This window comes from Panthera pardus, unplaced genomic scaffold, assembly GCF_024362965.1.
Source record: "Panthera pardus isolate Hobbes unplaced genomic scaffold, ASM2436296v1 HiC_scaffold_16, whole genome shotgun sequence".
In the NCBI taxonomy this organism is placed as follows: domain Eukaryota; kingdom Metazoa; phylum Chordata; class Mammalia; order Carnivora; family Felidae; genus Panthera; species Panthera pardus.
In genome coordinates, this window is record NW_026526721.1 from 62,177,322 (window position 1) to 62,194,816 (window position 17,495).

At 37.6% G+C, this 17,495-nt stretch overlaps 1 protein-coding gene across 2 annotated transcripts in view; it reads right to left on the bottom strand.

Annotated features, from left to right (window-relative positions):
- Positions 1–16,328, bottom strand: part of LSAMP (limbic system associated membrane protein) — a 649,278-nt gene extending 632,950 nt beyond the window's left edge. For both annotated transcript variants that reach the window (XM_019448433.2, XM_019448430.2), the window contains exon 1: positions 15,734–16,328. In XM_019448433.2, coding sequence (XP_019303978.1) covers positions 15,734–15,888 — 155 coding nt within the window. In that variant the 5' untranslated portion in view covers positions 15,889–16,328. The remainder of the gene's footprint in view (positions 1–15,733) is intronic.
- Positions 16,329–17,495: the final 1,167 nt, after the last annotated feature.

Sequence of the window (17,495 nt, forward strand, 5' to 3'; positions counted from 1 at the left end):
AAGTCACCCGGTTCCACAGGTAAAGCTATGCATCAGTGCTTCTTTTACTATGAACACGGCAAGGCAATGATGAGGTAATTGGCTAAGAACCTGTTAACTCAACAGGAAAGAAACTGGTTTAATACTCTGATAATTGCTATTTACAAATTTTAACACTTGAACTTTTAGGTAAATTAAAGTCTTTTTACAAAAAGAAAAAAAAGAAAATATGCATACAAAAAACAAAAACGCTGAATTTGGTGAAAGAGACTAGTTCAGCAACAGTTGGAAATATGATTTACCTATATATATTGATGTATGGCATTTGTTATTTGACCTCAAATTTAGTGGCAGCAAAGGCTATCTGAATTTAGGAACAGGAAATCAGACATTCAAAAGTTCTTGCTTAATTATTTCTGGGGAAAGTAGCTGAAATGAAAAGTAAGGGGGTGATACAAACAAAGCACTCCTCAATTCAAGAATAGCAGATTTACCCAAAGGCAAATAAAGTCCATGGGCACTGCTACCCACTCCCATTTTCCTGAAATGATCTTTGATGATGCTGCATGAGTCAGCAGAGAGAGGGTTCTTGGAGCAAACAGCTGGGGATATGACTTAGTCCTGTCAGGACTCGGACCCAGGACTGGAGTGGCTCAAGGCCTAGGATACCTAAGTCTTCAGGGTAGAAAGAGAGCCAAGAGGAAGCAAGTATTGGGAGATAGTATCATGTTTTAACCTTTGGGGGACTAAATGATTTGACAGTTTGAGCCATGTTGAACAATGTAAGAAATGAGGCCCCATTTAACCTGATCAGTCTTATCTATTTTGATGAAGCTGGATGAATATAAAAGTATCTTTCTGAGACCAGATATGTCTTAATATTGATCTGCAAAGAAAAATGAAAGACCTAAATAAATCTTACATTTTAATGAAACATAGTCCCTCTCCCTTAACATACTAGCAAATTCTCCAGTGGGTAGAAAGTTGTAAAGGTATGAATATTAAAACCCACTGAAAATTTATTAGAGAATATATTTCTGAATGAAATTCTTCATAAGCACTCAAAGTGATATTGGATGCCAATAAAAAACACACAAAAAAATAAATTGGATATACAGAATATCACAGAATGATAGAACATTCTGTGGTAGTACATGAAAAATCATCCATTTCAACTTTTTACTACATAAAGGTTTTCGTTTCATGGTCCTTTTTAAATGACATTTTTAATTTTGGTTAGCAGGCCTCTGCTTAAATACAAAGATGACTAAAAATTTACTTCTTTACAAGGAAATCTATTCCATTTGGTAGAACAGCAAATGAGTACACACACACACACACACACACACACACACACACACACACATAACAGATCCTTCTTATTAGATTCTTACGTTAACCATCGAAGATAAGAGGGTATTATCATTTTCATTTTAGAAATAAAGGACTTGAGGCCCAGCAGGGATAAGTGATTGTCTCTTATTTGTTCTTGCTTACAAAGCTGGAAGTTGGTAGAGGCAATACTTGGAGCTAGGTCTCCTGGCTCAGAAGCTGTGTTATTTCCATCATGCCATAAAACTATGTGAATGATCATTTATAAAAGAATTCAACCTGGGGATGCCTGGGTAGCTCAGTCAATTGAGAATCCACCTCTTGATTTTGACTCAGGTCATGATCTCATATTTGTGAGATTGAGCCCCCACATCAGGCTCTGTGCTGAGCATGCTGACCCTACTTGGGATTTTCTCTCTCCATCTCTCTAAGGCCCTCCACCACACTTGTACTTGCTCACTTTCTCTCTCTGTCTCACTCTCTCTCTCTCTCTCTCTCTCAAAATAAATAAACTTAAAAAACATAATTCAACCTGATTTATTTAAATTATGTTCCATTTAAATTATAAACTACCCCAAATTCTTTCCTTATTTTTTTGAGTGGGATAAAGTATGGTATAAACACATACATATGAACAATATTCTTTTAAATAGAGAGTGATAATTTGCCTCCCTATAAGCTTTCTTCCATTTTTAAATTATAATTCTGTCAAAAAACCAGAATTTCCTTATCTTTCTGCCTTACTTGGTATGACTGATATGACACAAAGCTATCCTATTATTTTTATGTCAAATATGGTCACAAGTTTGCTCACCATATTTTTATCCAAATATTGAACATGGCCAAGGACACACTGAGAGAATCCTTTACCACTGTCAATCAATATTTCTTTGGCAAGATTATCCAATCAAATGAAAAAAACCTAGCTCATTATAAACCAATAACCTGTTCATTTATCTGTCAGGAGAAACTTATCAAAATACAGATACTCAGAGTAAATGGTTTTTCCCTGATCTATCAATCTGGAATTTTATTAGTTTTAAAGAAATCTACTTACCAGTTACCGATTGTTCCCAGGGAACCCATGTTGATTCGCAGTAGTCACTGCTTCCTTTTTAAAATGTTCTAGAACTTAGGGCTTTGTTGTTGTTGTTATTGACAATATCATTTTCCCATTTTAACTAGGACACTATTTTATGTCACCAATACTGTGAAATGGTTTCTATATTGACAGGGATTCAAATGTTAGCAATAGTATACTCATACTACCAAATTGTTTTCAAGCCCTGGATATATAATGCATCTGAGTCTTACACCTGAATTTATTCATATTACTCTAATCATTTCTTCACTTGTATTGGGTCTTTAATATTACAAAGGGTATAAAAGCATAATTATGATAATTTTACTTGATAAACAAATTGAAATTTAAGTAAAATTCTTATTCTACTTCAGCAGCCAGTCTCTCATATTCAGGAGTCATGCTTATTCACAGATCACAAGATCTCAAGGTGACTTAGAATAAAAGAAAAATGGAAATTTTGTCTAAAATTGAGATCAGAAAATGAATCAGTAAACTTTTTTTAAAAATGGGGCATCTAGGTATCTCAGTCAGTGAAGCATGTTGGCACTTGATTTTCACTCAGGTCATGATCTCATGGGTTTCTGAAATCAAGCCCCACCTTGGGCTCTGGGCAGACAGCAAGGAGCCTGTTTTGGATTCTCTCTCTTTCTCTGCCCCTCCCTTGCTTACACATACGCATATTTTCTCTCTCTCTCAAATTAAATTAAAAAAAAAAGAGAATCGAAATTAGAAATACAAAGAATTCACTTTACATTTTTTAAAATTATTTCTCTTTTAGCCAATACACCATTACTGCGTATCTTATAATACAAATAGGAAAAAAAAAATATTATACAATCTTATTTTACTCCTTAGGGACTATAGTGCATGATAAACAAGATGCAATAAAAACAAGAAATATTAAGTCTGGAAAAAAAAAGAAGAAACATTAAGTCTGACCTCTCTTGCAAATAATTTTAGCACTTGCATAATGATTAATTACAAATAGAACTTATTAATCAAAACAAATTAAGAAAGCCATTGTATAATGCTTCCTATATATTGTACCAGTTCATATCCTTGATAACCTGGAAAATTCCGTTTTCTGCAATAAACTTCTCCATGATTGGTGCATCAACTTAATTTGAGTTCCTATTAAATAATACTATGACCCAAGTTCACAATAATATTCAGATTCATTTTATGTCTAAATTTATTATGCATATTAATAGCACATGTATGCTTTTGCTTTCTCATATTATTATTAATATATGCAAAAGAAACAAATTTTTTAAATCTTGTATTCAAATACATCCATACAACACAATAAGGTATATTTATGACATTTTTTATACCTCCTAACAGATTATATATAAATAAATACTTTTATTTCTAGAGCTAGATTTTGAGTCATTTTATTTCTACAAGTATCATATACACTTTAATATATATACCTTACATATTAGTATTTATATACAAGTATATATATCTTTAATATAATATTTATATACTATTTTGCATTAATGCAAATATATTTTCAAATTTCCTATAACATGACATTTATAAGCTAATGTCAGAGGTTTATTTGTTGTTGTTTTGTTTTCTTTTTTGAGCATATCACCATCCAACTTATAACATCATGCATTTCTTCTAATGAATTCAACCATACTCAAAAACTTAATGTCAGACCAGACCAACATCTTTGTTTTAAAGGGCAAATAGGAATTACACCCATTTCAGAGTTAAAACAATAAAAGCTAATTCCCAACTTTCTAGAGTTAAGGCTTTGTGAAACTAAAACCTGAATCCCTTTATATTCAATCTAGAAGTTTACCTGATCTATAATATCCTGTGGACTTTAGATATTTCCTTACGGTGCTGATAATATTAGATATTAGTTCATCATATTAGCATCACAAAAGATAGACAAAAGAACAAAAGTCAGAAAGAAGGTCAAAGAAAAATCCATATGCTAAGTTAATGATTCTGCAATGTAAAATGCTGATCTTAAGATATGCTCATACAATTACATCATGAGCATACATAAGATGACAGCAATCTTGGTTATGTCAAGAAAAAGATCAACCACAAATTGGCAAGTATATGTGACTCAAACCCCATAAAATAAACAGGTCTGATATAGGTGTGCTAGAATGAAGTATAACTGAAGAAGCACAAAAATTAGAAATCAGGAAACCAAGTAATTTTCCCAATTAATATTTTCACATGTACACATTTGGCCATGCATGACTTTGTGTTGACTTTCATTTTTATCTATATTGTTCCTACCACAGAATTGTGGCAAATAACTTGATAACTTGAAAATATAGGAACTCACTATAGAAATGCATCACCAAAAAAGTTATAATAGAATACATAGTAATATATTATTGTATGAGAAGCTGGGTTCTATTTTCCTCAGAGTTACAGGCTTATCCTCTGACCTCATATAAATAATGCCTTTGTGCATTATAGCAAAACATACAGAGAGAATTTGGGATTGTTAAAAAGTCCACTATACATTCAAGTTTGAATTTCTCCAGGAGTCAGTAGAGAGCTCAACACTGCAAAACCCAAGAGACATCATTGTTCAGTATAAATAATCACTTTGAGTTGAATGAGCGCACGTGATCTATACCTTGTCTCATTTCTTAAGAAAGTAGAACAGATGAGGTGAATACACCTGTTGAACAACAATCCTGCCAACCGTAACTCCCAAATCCTCAACTTAGTCCCTCAAAGTTCACAGGCACTTCTAGAGGGAGAAAACCTCAGCAGCTCCCAGAAAGTATATCCCTTCTTGTAAGCTACCTGGGAATCTGAGCTTTTCATAGACATTGGACATGCACTGAGTGACTCCTTTTTGTAAGAATCTCATCTATCAGCATACTTTGTCTGGGCACCTGTGTCTGAAGTTTTGGGTTCCCCTAAAATGCTACTATATGCACTTCTCATTCTCTTGGAAGTGGTGCTTAAAAAGAATAGCAGCAATGGGAAATGTTGAAAGTGTTTCTAGCCAAACCCCTTATCACCCACCAATGACCAGAATATAATCCATCTCTGATTTTATTACTTTATGTTTTTCAACCACACATTTATAATTTCTCCAGTAGTGGTTGGCCTTACCATTAAGATCCCTTACTTCATCCCTGCCTCCTTCAAACTTGTCTCCTCTATCATAAACCAAATTCTGATATGCTTGATTTACAGTATGACTATTCTTATCTGATTAATTCAGTGAGTAAATATTTATCTGAGCACCTGTAGGTACTAAGCTAAACTCTCAGATGGAACGGTAAAGTAGATGAGACACCAGCCTTTGAACGACTGATAGCACATTTGAGGTAAGACAAGAGTGACTTTAAAATGTAGTAAATGCTGAGGAACCTGGATGGCTGAGTCGATTAAGTGCCTAACTTGGGCTCAGTTCATGATCTCATAGTTTATGAGTTCGAGTCCCTCATTAGGCTCTGTGCTGACAACTTGGAGCCTGAAGACTGCTTAGTATTCTGTATCTCCCTCCCTCTATCTGCACCTCCTCTCTCTCTGTCTCTCTCTGTCTCTCAAGAATAAATAAATATTAAAAAAAAATTAAAGTGTATACATGCTAAATTGATGTATGTATATGATCCAGAAATTCCACTTCTGGGTACATATCTCAAGGAAATCAGTATCGGAAGGAGGTATCTTCACCCCATGTTCATTGCAGCATTATCCACAAGAGCCAAGATACACAAACACCCCAACATTCACCGATAAATGAATCAAAAAAGAAAACATGAGATGTATCTCTATCTATATCTGTATCTATATCTACATCTATATCATTTTTATCTATATCATATATCTATATCTATCATCTATATCTATCTCTCTATGTACACACATACACACAATAGAGTATTATGTAGCTATAAAAATTTTTTAATCTTTCCATTTGCAACAACATGGGTGAATCTGGGCAGGGGGGGGCATTATGCTAGGTGAAAAAGAGCTAAATAAAGACAAATACCATACAATCTCAATTATGTATGGAATCTTGAAAAAGGTCTATGTCATAAAAACAGAGAACAAGAATGGTAGTTGCCAGGGGCTGAAGGGTGGTGGAAATGGGAAGATGTTGGTCAAAGTGTAGACTCTCAGTTATAACATCATTAAGTTCTGAAGATCTACTGCATGTCATGGTGACGATGGTTCATAATTTTGTGTTTTATACATGAATCTTGCAAGGAGAGTGGATCTTGGGTGGTTTTATCACTACAAGAAAGGTATCTAAGTGAAGTGATAGATGTATTAGTTAACTTGATTGTAGTAATCATTGTATAATGTATATGTATATCAAGTCATCATACTATACAGCTTAAGTGCTTAAATTTTATTTATCAATTATACCTCAATAAAGCTAGGAGAGAAAAAAAATATATATGCAGAGAGGCTATTACCAATAATAAATAGAGTACTTAGCCTCATCTGAGAGAATTAGAGAAGATTCCTGAATGAGATCACACCAAAACTAGCCTTCAACCTAGAAGAAGCAACAAGGAGGTATCCTATCAAAGAAGTATAGCAGGGAAAAGTGGAGCAGGGAAAAGAAGGTTCCAGGCAGAGAGAGGTTTGTGAACACAGGTAAGAGCTAGCACTGTGTGTACACACAACCATGTGCTCATGAACAGAGAATGTAAGTGGTTCCGAATTAGTAGATGCAATGAGGTAGCAAGGCATGGGGAGTTATCCAAGCTAAGGACCTTTGACTTTATGTTATTGATAATGACAAGGCTTTGAAGGATCTAGTGATATTTCTAGATTGATATTGGAAAACAATTGGCTTGTGATAGTCAGGTGAGGTCAGGTCCATGGGGTCTGAAAGCACTAAGTAGAATAAAGATGTAATCTAGCAAAGTTGCCTGAGTCAGGGAGAAACAGGTAGTGTCAGTTCTAATCTCATTCCAGACCTCTGTCTCTATGTTTCCCCTACCTAACTAGACCAGGTTTTATGATCCTGCATGAGTTTTAAAAAATGGAGTTCAGTGCTTTGAGGTTTATCTTTGTGTCACCTCGTAGTTACAAAAGCTTTGATACAGAGCTTCACTTGTATCCTTGACCAGGTTCACTACCTTGGTAATATATCTGGGGTATAAGTCCCTTATTACTGAGGGCTTTGCCCTGTGTAAGCCAGCCTTTATCCCATTGACTCTGTTCTTCTCTGAGCCTCAACCTTGTGACTAATTCTCTATATAAGCTGACACACCTCCCTGTGACACCTACCTGCCTACCTGCAGGGTGCACTCAGAGTGCTGACCTGTTATTTTCCCTTTACTGTGCTCTGTTCCTTTTTTCTGGTGTAACATGTTGGACTTGCCTTGGCTCACTTACTAAGAAAGCTTCATGAAAACTTGACACACAAGAAATAGCCTGTGTACTTGTGGTAGGACTTACTATGCAGAGCACCCACCATGCCAGGGGACTGTCTATATCTATGTCCAGTTCCTCTTAGTGACCACATCAGCCCCATCATTAGCCCAAAGTAAATTCTGTACAAATTAGAAAATAAATTCTACCATCCTCAAAGAATTTTAAGTGCAAACTATAGTAAGTATAATGTGTAGAGTCTGGACCACAGTCTCACTGTACAGTCATCCTAGTCAAGGTCTCTAAGAGGGACTTTAACTAGGTAGAAAGTCATAAGTAACAATAATAAGGTAGTAGGGTTAAGGAACCCAAACGAAGTACTGGGGAAAAGAGTTAATAATTCAAATAAGAAATCTGAGTAACAGAGAGAGTGCCAGACGCAAAAAGCAAAAAGGAAAAAAAAAAAACTTAAAAAAAGTTACATGTACAGGACTGCCTTTTTGAATATGATAAGACAGATGCTGCAAGCAAAGAAAGAAAGTCTATGTGGTTAAGACAGATAGTGAACATAGAAACAGTAATGCAATTACTGAAAAATTCTTCCTTGACCAGCACTAGCTGCATGATTATCCATAGAAGGCTCAGCTTTGACTTGATTTGGAGGGATTAGAAGGAGAAAAGAGGAGAGGGACAAGAGGGGAGAGGAGGAGGAGGAATGAGAGACAGGAATAGAAAGAAGGGAAGAGAAGCGTAGAAAAAGGAAGAGATAGAGAGGAGGCAAGTAGAATGGAGGGGGGAGGACCAGGAGGGGAGAAGAAAAAGAAAAGAAAGGGAAAGACACTTCTAGCATAATTTTAAACAGCATATCCTATGATAGCATGAAAACCGAGAAGGTAACTTCAGTGCTCCTATGGAATAAAGATCTCTGAAGGAGAATTACGAGGCATGAATTCTAGTTCTAAAAGTCACTCAAATCTTTAGACAAACAACTACATTTTTCTTTTTCTTTTCTGTATTTTTTAGTAGGCTCTAAACCCAACATGGGGCTTGAAATCACAAATCCTACTTCAAGAGCCACATGTTCTATTGACTAAGCTAGCCAGGCACCCCTAAATATTTTTCTTCTCACTTAAATCATTTTAAAATGACACAGTGGACTACATAATCTCCAGGCCTTTCCTACTCTAGATTTCTACAAGTTTATCCTATGGTACTTCACAAAATCTGAAGCAATGTGTTTTCTTTTATGAAGGTTAATGACTAATTAACTTGAGATGATGTTTTGATTACAAGTGACTACAAAAAAGTGTTCATTCACCCTGTACTCCTGAAAAGAAATTCAACTATATTCTAAGATACATGTAACTATAAAGTGAAAAAAAGTGATACAAACATAAATGACCATCCTTGATCATAGAAATAAAAACAAAACGCTCATTTTATCAAATTTTCTAATGTTGTAGAGGTTATTTCCTACTCTGAATATAATGACAATAATCTTATTAAGAGGTTATATTTTATGCCTTTTCATAACTTATAAAGCATTCCAATACATAGTATCTCATTTGATCATCATAAAAATAGGTTGTGTAGGCCAAGCAATTGTCAATTATTCTCATTTAATAGATCAAACTATTTCAAACTATTTCGACCTAGGTCTTCTGACTACGTGTTAAGCATTGTGAACTTATGACATCCTTGACAAAATCTTTACCTATGAAACAAAGACTTGATCCTACGTTTTAGCTAAAGACTGGTCACTGTGTAAAGTTGAGATGAATGTCACAAACATGTAACCACGATCTTATATTTATGTATAGGCAGTGTAAGTGCACATAATTAAGCCTGTTTGAATACATTATCACTGAAGACATTTCCCTTGCCTAAATATTATGTTTTCTCTAAGAGATAGTACTGCAAAAGAAAATACTAGAACCGCTTTGTGTCTTGCCTAATGTAAATGAAAGTGAGAATACAAGACAATCATCTTTAAGAAGCCAAACTTTAATGCCGTTTCAATAGATATTATGTAAATTGGATCCATATTAAAATAGTCACTCCATTTTCCATGACATTGTAGTTATGAGATCGTGTGTTAAAGAAATGAATCTATGATGATCTCATTCTTCTCTCCCAATTGAATTTGTACATCTTTGCTGTTGACATATTTTCTAAGCCACACAACATGACTTTAATTTTTTACTACATATCTATTAAGTATTGCCTCAAAAATGGTTTGTAAAAGAGATTCTTCAACAAGTAAAGCAGTGGTTCTCAACTCTGTGTACATATCGGAATCATTTTTAAAAATTACCTATGCCAGGCTGTACCCCAAACTAACTAAATATAAATTTCTGGAAGTAGAGAATATGTGGCTTCAATATTTTTTTAAAGGTTTCCAGTTGATTGTCATGTGCAGCCATGGTTGTGAACCATGGAAAGCAGTACTTCTCCAACTTTAAGGTATTTATGAATCATTTGGGGATCTTCTTAAAATACAGATTCTGACTTATTAGGCTTGGGATAGACCTGAGATTTTGGATTTTAACAAACGACTATGTGATACCTAAAATGCTCATCTGCAGAACAGACTTGTATTAGCAAGAGTCAGTGGTTCTCAAAGTGTGGCCCAGTCCTGAAGCATTAGCATCAAGATCTTAGACCCTACCAGAGACCTACTAAATCAGAAACTCCGAAGGTAGAAAGCAAGTAATCTGTGTTATAACAAGCACTCCTGGTACACATTCTGATACACCTTCAAGTGTGAGAAACACTGGTCTGAGCAAAAGAGCTCCCTAAAGCCAGAATAATGGGGAATGTGGTTGGAAATGACTAATATTTTTATGCTTACATAAGAGTTTACAATCAAACAAACATTCCTACTTTACCACATCTGAGCTTCTTAAAACAACAGTACAGTACCTAGAGTAACTAAAATAGGCAGTTTCAGCATTTATAAATGAAACTGAAGCTCAGATATTTAAGGGATTTGTTCAAAGTCATGAAGCATGCAAGGATGGGTCCAAAATTAGAGTCCAGGTCTTCTGAGTCTTATACACTAATGAGCAGGACATTCTGAAAACAGGGCAAATGGCTGTAAGCCATAAGTAATGCCCTAAAGAGAAGTGCAGGGGGTGACAGCAAGGGGGACCAGCACCAGCAAGGGGGACATTCTGAAAACAGGGTAAATGGCTGTAAGCCATTAGTAATGCCCTAAAGAGAAGTGCTGGGGCTGACAGCAAGGGGGACCAGCACACATTTAGGTAATGTCCTATCCCATGAGTCACAGATATCTGTACCTGGAATTTTCAAAGATTACAGCAAAATATGTACTTATTCTCTTTTTGCCTGAGTTTGCTGTTATGTATAAGCAGCTTTAAGAAACACAAATGTTTAACCCTCATCAACTTATTTAGTGGAAGAGTCAGAAACCTTTGGTTGTTCACTGCACAACTCTACAAATAATTTATTCAAAGACAGATGACATAGAACATAAAAATCACCTTAATAATATGTGGGGTTTATGTGAATACATACTTACATGCTTCATACTTATAGAAGCACAAATTATCACAATTTGCATTTGTCACATGAGACTTAGCTACTTTGTTCCTCTGTCCATAAGTAACAACAAATAATAGAATTTACTGGTATATCAACATTAATAAATGTATCTAATATGCCATATTCCTAGACAATATGTAGTGTGCTATACTCTATTATTTACCAAATATATTCGATAAAGGATTTAATGAGCAATGAAGGGTTCTTAAAGTATCAGTAAGAACCAATAAATTTTGATTACCTTTAGTAAGTTAGCCACAGAGAAAGAAAACTTCAAAATTGTCACAAATTTTCCCAAAAGACCCATGCCCACAAAGTTTCTTTTCAAATAGTGAATTTCAAGTGATAGAAAAATCACATATTGTGTCAGGAGTATGTTTGAGTGTTGATACTTTCTTTGTGAATGTAGGCGTTCCAGATGCCTTATAGAAGAGAAGCCATTTTTCCCTTGAAATTTGCACAAAAGTTTCACATTGAATGGTCAAATAATTATATCTTTTCTGTTGTATCCTCTTTTTCCCCTAGTACAGAAACAAATAATGAAATAAAGACCAAGAATTTTGAAAAATTAAAAATTAATTAATTAAACTTAGATATTTGGTTTCTTGCAGTTAACATTTATTAGGCACATTTAATTTAAATGGGGAAAATATCATCACCATGAAAAGCATTATAATATTTTGCAAACACCAAATAGGGTCAGAATTATGAAATAAATAAAACTGTAATACCTCAAATTTAAAATATTTACAATCACAATAGTTTGAAACCTTTGCATTTCATCATATATACATTTACATAATATGTCCAAAATATGTATTTTTATGTAATTTTCACAAAGTTATCTTGTGAATAGATATATTGGGATCAAATATTTTATTATTTTTCTAGACATATGCTACTGTTACTAAAAGTATGCAAATTTAAAGGCTAGATTAGAACACTTTCTATTTCCATTTTTCCTTTGGCTTATCAGGAGAGCTGCATGGTTTCAACCTACCAAGATTAACCTGGGAGAGAATCTCTATAGGAGCCTGTGTGCAAGGGTAGAAAGTTAGAAAAAACAGTGCTAGAAACTTGTCCAGTAATTGATGAACTCTTACACTCGTTGGGGGTGACAGTGGGGCAGGTGGACGCTGTTCAGAAAAATACCTGAGATGTTCTCACAAGTCCCATGGGTATGTCTTACACGTTACTGTGCAGACAAATAATGCAGTTTCTGGTTCAATATCTGGGAAGGAACTCAATGTACTGTTGCTGCCACCACTGGTGTGCGGATACTTTGATTCTATTTCTTTAAGATAAAAGAGGGTGTGTGGTTTCTTTCAGCTCTTAAAGGATCTCATAAAGGACCTCATGAATCTAGACTCTCATCTGGGAAACAATAAGGTTGGGTAGGTATATGTGAGAATATAGCTCTTTCCACCTAGTTTTGTCACCTTCATTCTATAGTCTTTTATTGTGTTTTTTTTTTTCAAATGATAGAAATTACAGAGCAAGACCCCCAAGACTAGTATACATCTCCTATTTTGTATAATTATACAAAAAATGAACATCAATTCCCCAAAGAGACACTGTTTTTTTTTCATGGAAGTAAGGCAGTAAAGGTAAATGTTTTAGGGACAAGCAGCCAAACTCCTTTCACTGGACCACCAGAATTACAAACCTTCCTTGTGTCCTGTTGCCATTTCAGATTATTCAGGGCCACAGATTCACTGAGAGAGGTTTTTTTTGTTCTGTTCTGTTTTGTTTTTTCTCCTTGCCTTTTCAGTTTCTCAGTGCCAAACATCTACTGTGGCTTCCAATGAATCAAGTTCTCCTTCCTCTCCTCCCCTAAAAGCTCATGCTCCCAGTAAAATGTCACAAATAAAGTAGAAGCAAGCCTTTCCCAGGCTAGACTTGTAAACAGAACGCAAGAAAACCATTCTTCACCAGGAAACTGACCCACAAAGCTTACTGGGCTCAGTTAAAGAGATTGAGAAGAAGGTCACCTAAGAAAACAAAGGAAACTCTCTTCATAGTTACTTCTGATAGAGCTCCACCAACCCAGAAATAAAAGGCTTGTCCAAGACAAAAGAAAGAAAAAAAAGAGGGCATATTAGGTGAGGTCTGGAAAAGCAATTGACTCTCACAGGTGACTTCTCTGCATGCTCTGTTTGTCTATCTTCTCTTTCCCAGTGAATAACTGTTTCTATATTTATTCTCATTTCTCACCACCCCATTTCCAATGCTATAATGTCTACTAAAGTGTAATACTTAAAAACTCCATTTCTTTTAATCCATAGACTCACAGAAACACATCGATATCGTATGCAGATATTTAGGTAGTAAGATGCCTCTCAAAAACACAGACTTCTATGCCTAGGCTTATATGAAAATATAAGAATATCTTTTTACTTCTGAATTAACATTTACATGTTTACTCTTTGATAACTATAGTTTAACTGCAGTTAACTATAGATAACTATAGATAACTCTTTCATAACTATAGTTTAAGATATAGGTGATGCTGACTTAACAAAGTTCATGGACATTTAAGTAAAAACTTAGACATCCAGGATATTCACTTTTCCCATATTCAGTCTTATAATCAGCAAAAGCAAATCCTTCAGGGGATAGCACAAATTTATATAGAATGCTTCCCTGGTAAAGAGTCTATGACGTTAAGGAGTATCAACGTTAGCAGTTGAGATGGCATGCTTATGTGTTTGCAAAAAACATCTTCTGCATCATGTCCAAATCCCTTTGCAAACAGATAAATTACTCTATAAATCTTATTACTCCATGTGGATAAATCACACAGGCAGGTTTGCAGGGCTGGAAAGCTGGTAGGGAAAATCTGCTTTGGATAGTAGGATCTCTGGGATTCATAATCATCCAATGCTCAGGAAACGAAGAAAGCAGCACTCACACATTAGGATTTTCTTAGTTTTTACAATCTGCAGCAACACACACACACACACACACACACACACACACACACACAACACAATGCACACAACACATACACATTCCTCTATAACAAGGCTGGAGATCCCAAAGCAGGACACTGTGACAGCCAACCAAATTTATTTCTGAGAAATGGAAAGAAAACTTTGCTGCTCTAGGCAGCTCTGCTGGAGAACTGCTCCCTGATGCCCCAGGGTTTATGCACTATCAGCTCCTTGCACACAGATTATAGGTTTATTTTCTATTGTGTACTGGTTTTTATTGCCACAACAAGCAATATTAACTGTATGGACAGACTGACACTGGGGCATTTCATTTGGACAAAATGAGATTTTAAAGGGTCTCCAAGGAAAACGTTTTTGTTTGTCTTCTTTCTTTCTTTCTTTCTTTCTTTCTTTCTTTCTTTCTTTCTTAAAAGAAATTTAAGAAAGCTAGGAAAAAGGACAAGGGGTATGTGCAGGGGGTAGAGGAGGGGCAGAGAGAACAGAAACATAGGAAAAGAAGATTGATGCTTTTTTGGAAATAGAATGATGGCTAGGCTCCATTTGAGTGTCTCTAGCTTGCTATCCCTTATAGGGGTCAAACTCCCAAGGACTGGGACTCTTCCTTTCCAAATTTCAATCCTAAATTATATTTCAGAGTTTGGCACAGCTGCACAGAGATAGGACTGGAAGGTCAATAATCAATCTGAAATACCCATTTTACACCAGGTTAATTCCTGCCTAACCTTTGTGCTTCATACTCCAATTCTTAAATATCAGCAATTTGGCAAGTTCCTTTTTCTTTTTCTTCTCTTCATTCATGTGTTGATTTTTATCCACATTCCAGAAAAGGCTCAGTAACCAACCAAAGTTCTAATATTGATTTATTGCTCTCGGTGTCAATTAGAAGATCCTTACAGAAAGTCTCCAGTCCAGACTACTGCTGGGGTAAAGGGAGAGCCTTGATGTGCATATTCTCTCTCTCTCTCTCTCTCTCTCTCTCTCTCTCTCTCTCTCTGTCTTCCACACACACACACACATACACAGAACACAGCACAGAGAATGCAGTAGTGTGTACCACTCTCTGAGAGCCATAATTCAACAACTCCTTTTCCTGGTTAAAGAACCCCAACAAAACTCTTAAGTGCAAAGCATCTAAAATTACAAAAGCAAGAACACTGCCCAAGCGTCACTAACACCATAGGCGAAGTTAGGCTCTCTTGGTAAGAGAACTGAGGTCCTGAGAAACCAAACACATTTAAGCAACATTGCTGGTCCTTGACGGGAAGCAGAATTCCTCTGAAATTTGTTGGCAGATACCTGGGCCACGCAGTAAAAGGCGCGTGTGCATACACATGCACACTCACACACACACACACACACACACACACACGCACACACACGCAAGCCTGCAGCATCAGAAGCTGAAGTTGAAACACACACACACACACACACACACACACACACACACACACTCGCGTGCGCACACAGCCTAAAAGTTGCCCGAAAGCCCTACCTGAGGATGGCCGTGTCCCCCTGCCTCACGGTGATGTTGTCCGTGCCTCGGTTAAAATCCACGCTGCGAACAGGCAGTCCTGTGGGAAGAAGGCAGAGCAATCTCAGTAGGACCAGCGGCAACTGTTTCCGATCAGGCTGAACTCTGCCGACCATGGTGGCCACGCCGAGGTGCAGGTCCCCGCGTACTCTGGAGGGTGTGTGCGTGCTGCTCACGCCGAGGGGGCTTTACAAACACGGGGCTTTCATCAACGGCCAGGGCGGAACGGGCTTGGCCAGTCTGAGCTCCTCGCCACTTTCCCTCTCTCTTTGCCTGGCTCAGGGTGTCCTCCCTCTAAGACTTAACAAAGCCCTCGTAAAACCCCAGCGGAAGGGGGAAAAGTCAAAGGAACAAAATTTAAAAGGAGAGAGTGCAAATATAAACCCCTCCAGGAAAGATGAGGAGAAAGCCGCCCAAGGAAGTGCTCTTCTCGGGCCTGCCCGGGGCTGGATGCTCCTTTGCCAGCGTCTGAGCTGAGCTCCTGCCCTCCCTAACCTACTTTCCCAGGCGGGCGGGCGAGGGAGCCGGCACCCAGCCTGCCAGCGAGTGTAAAGAAACCCACACAGCGGCGGCAGCAGCCCGGAGTCTCCCTCCACCCCCCCTCCTCCCTTTCCTGTTTCTCCCTCCAGTCCCTCCCCTCTGCTCGCACCTCCCCCGCCCCCCGCGGATTTCAACAGCCCCTCCACGTCATCCCCTCCGCCCTCCCTCCGGCCTGGCCCCTCGCTTTGCACAACTGCCCCCTTCAGCAGCAGCCAGCCTCGGTGAAAGCCCGATGCGCCTTTAGGTTGTCAGGACAACAGCTCCATCTGAGGCCTGGCTGATTTCCTTAAGAAGAGGGAATGGAGCTTGGATGTACTGTGCTAGAGAAAGGGGAGAAGGAGAGGGACTCAGGCTGTGAAAGCACGGGAGAAAGAGTGTGGGAAAGAACAGGGAAACGGGAGAGATGGACGGGAAAGGAGCCCGGGAAAGAGAAGGCAAGCAGAAGGCAAGCCTTGATAGACAAGGGAGTGAGGCAGAGAGGGCTAAGAAAGCACGGGGAGTGGAGGGGGACCCGTGCCCAAAGATGAGATGGGCAATGTAAAACAGAGGAGGAACTTGCCAGGGGAGGCAAAGATTAGAAGCCAAAGTTGGTTTCAAAACTTAATATTCCTGGCCACTGGCTTCTTATACTCCCATATTTTCCATTCTTTCCTCTCTCCTGCACTTTGTCTTACAGGATTAAAAAGGTTTATTTTCTCTCCTTTACCCCCCTCCCCTTCTTGGAGCCCCCTTATGAAAGATGGATTGGAGACAATGCTGGTATTGAGTGGTCTGGAGTGTGAATGCCTGGTTTGTCTTTTCCAAGTGCCAGCCTCAGCAGCTGATCCCCAATCCCTAAATCAACCTCACTCTCCAGGAAACCCTCACTCAGTCCCACGCATGACAAATGGTACTAAGGATTACTGTCTAGATGTCATGCTGCTCTTGCTACCTGGCTTGCTACAGGCACCTGCTTCTCAAAATGTTCATATGTAGGGAAAGAGATTTGTATATCAGAGAGCTTGTCATTTGCGGACCACACTGAGGCTACGGACAACACTCCTATGAATGGCAGACAGGGTACCATCATTTGTCATTCCTTCCACTCAGGGAGTCAAGCCAAGTGATAAGGACCTTAGGGGCTAACACTGTTAGTCACTCATGTGACACCCTCAAACTGTTAGCTATCTCCCTCAGTGCTGAT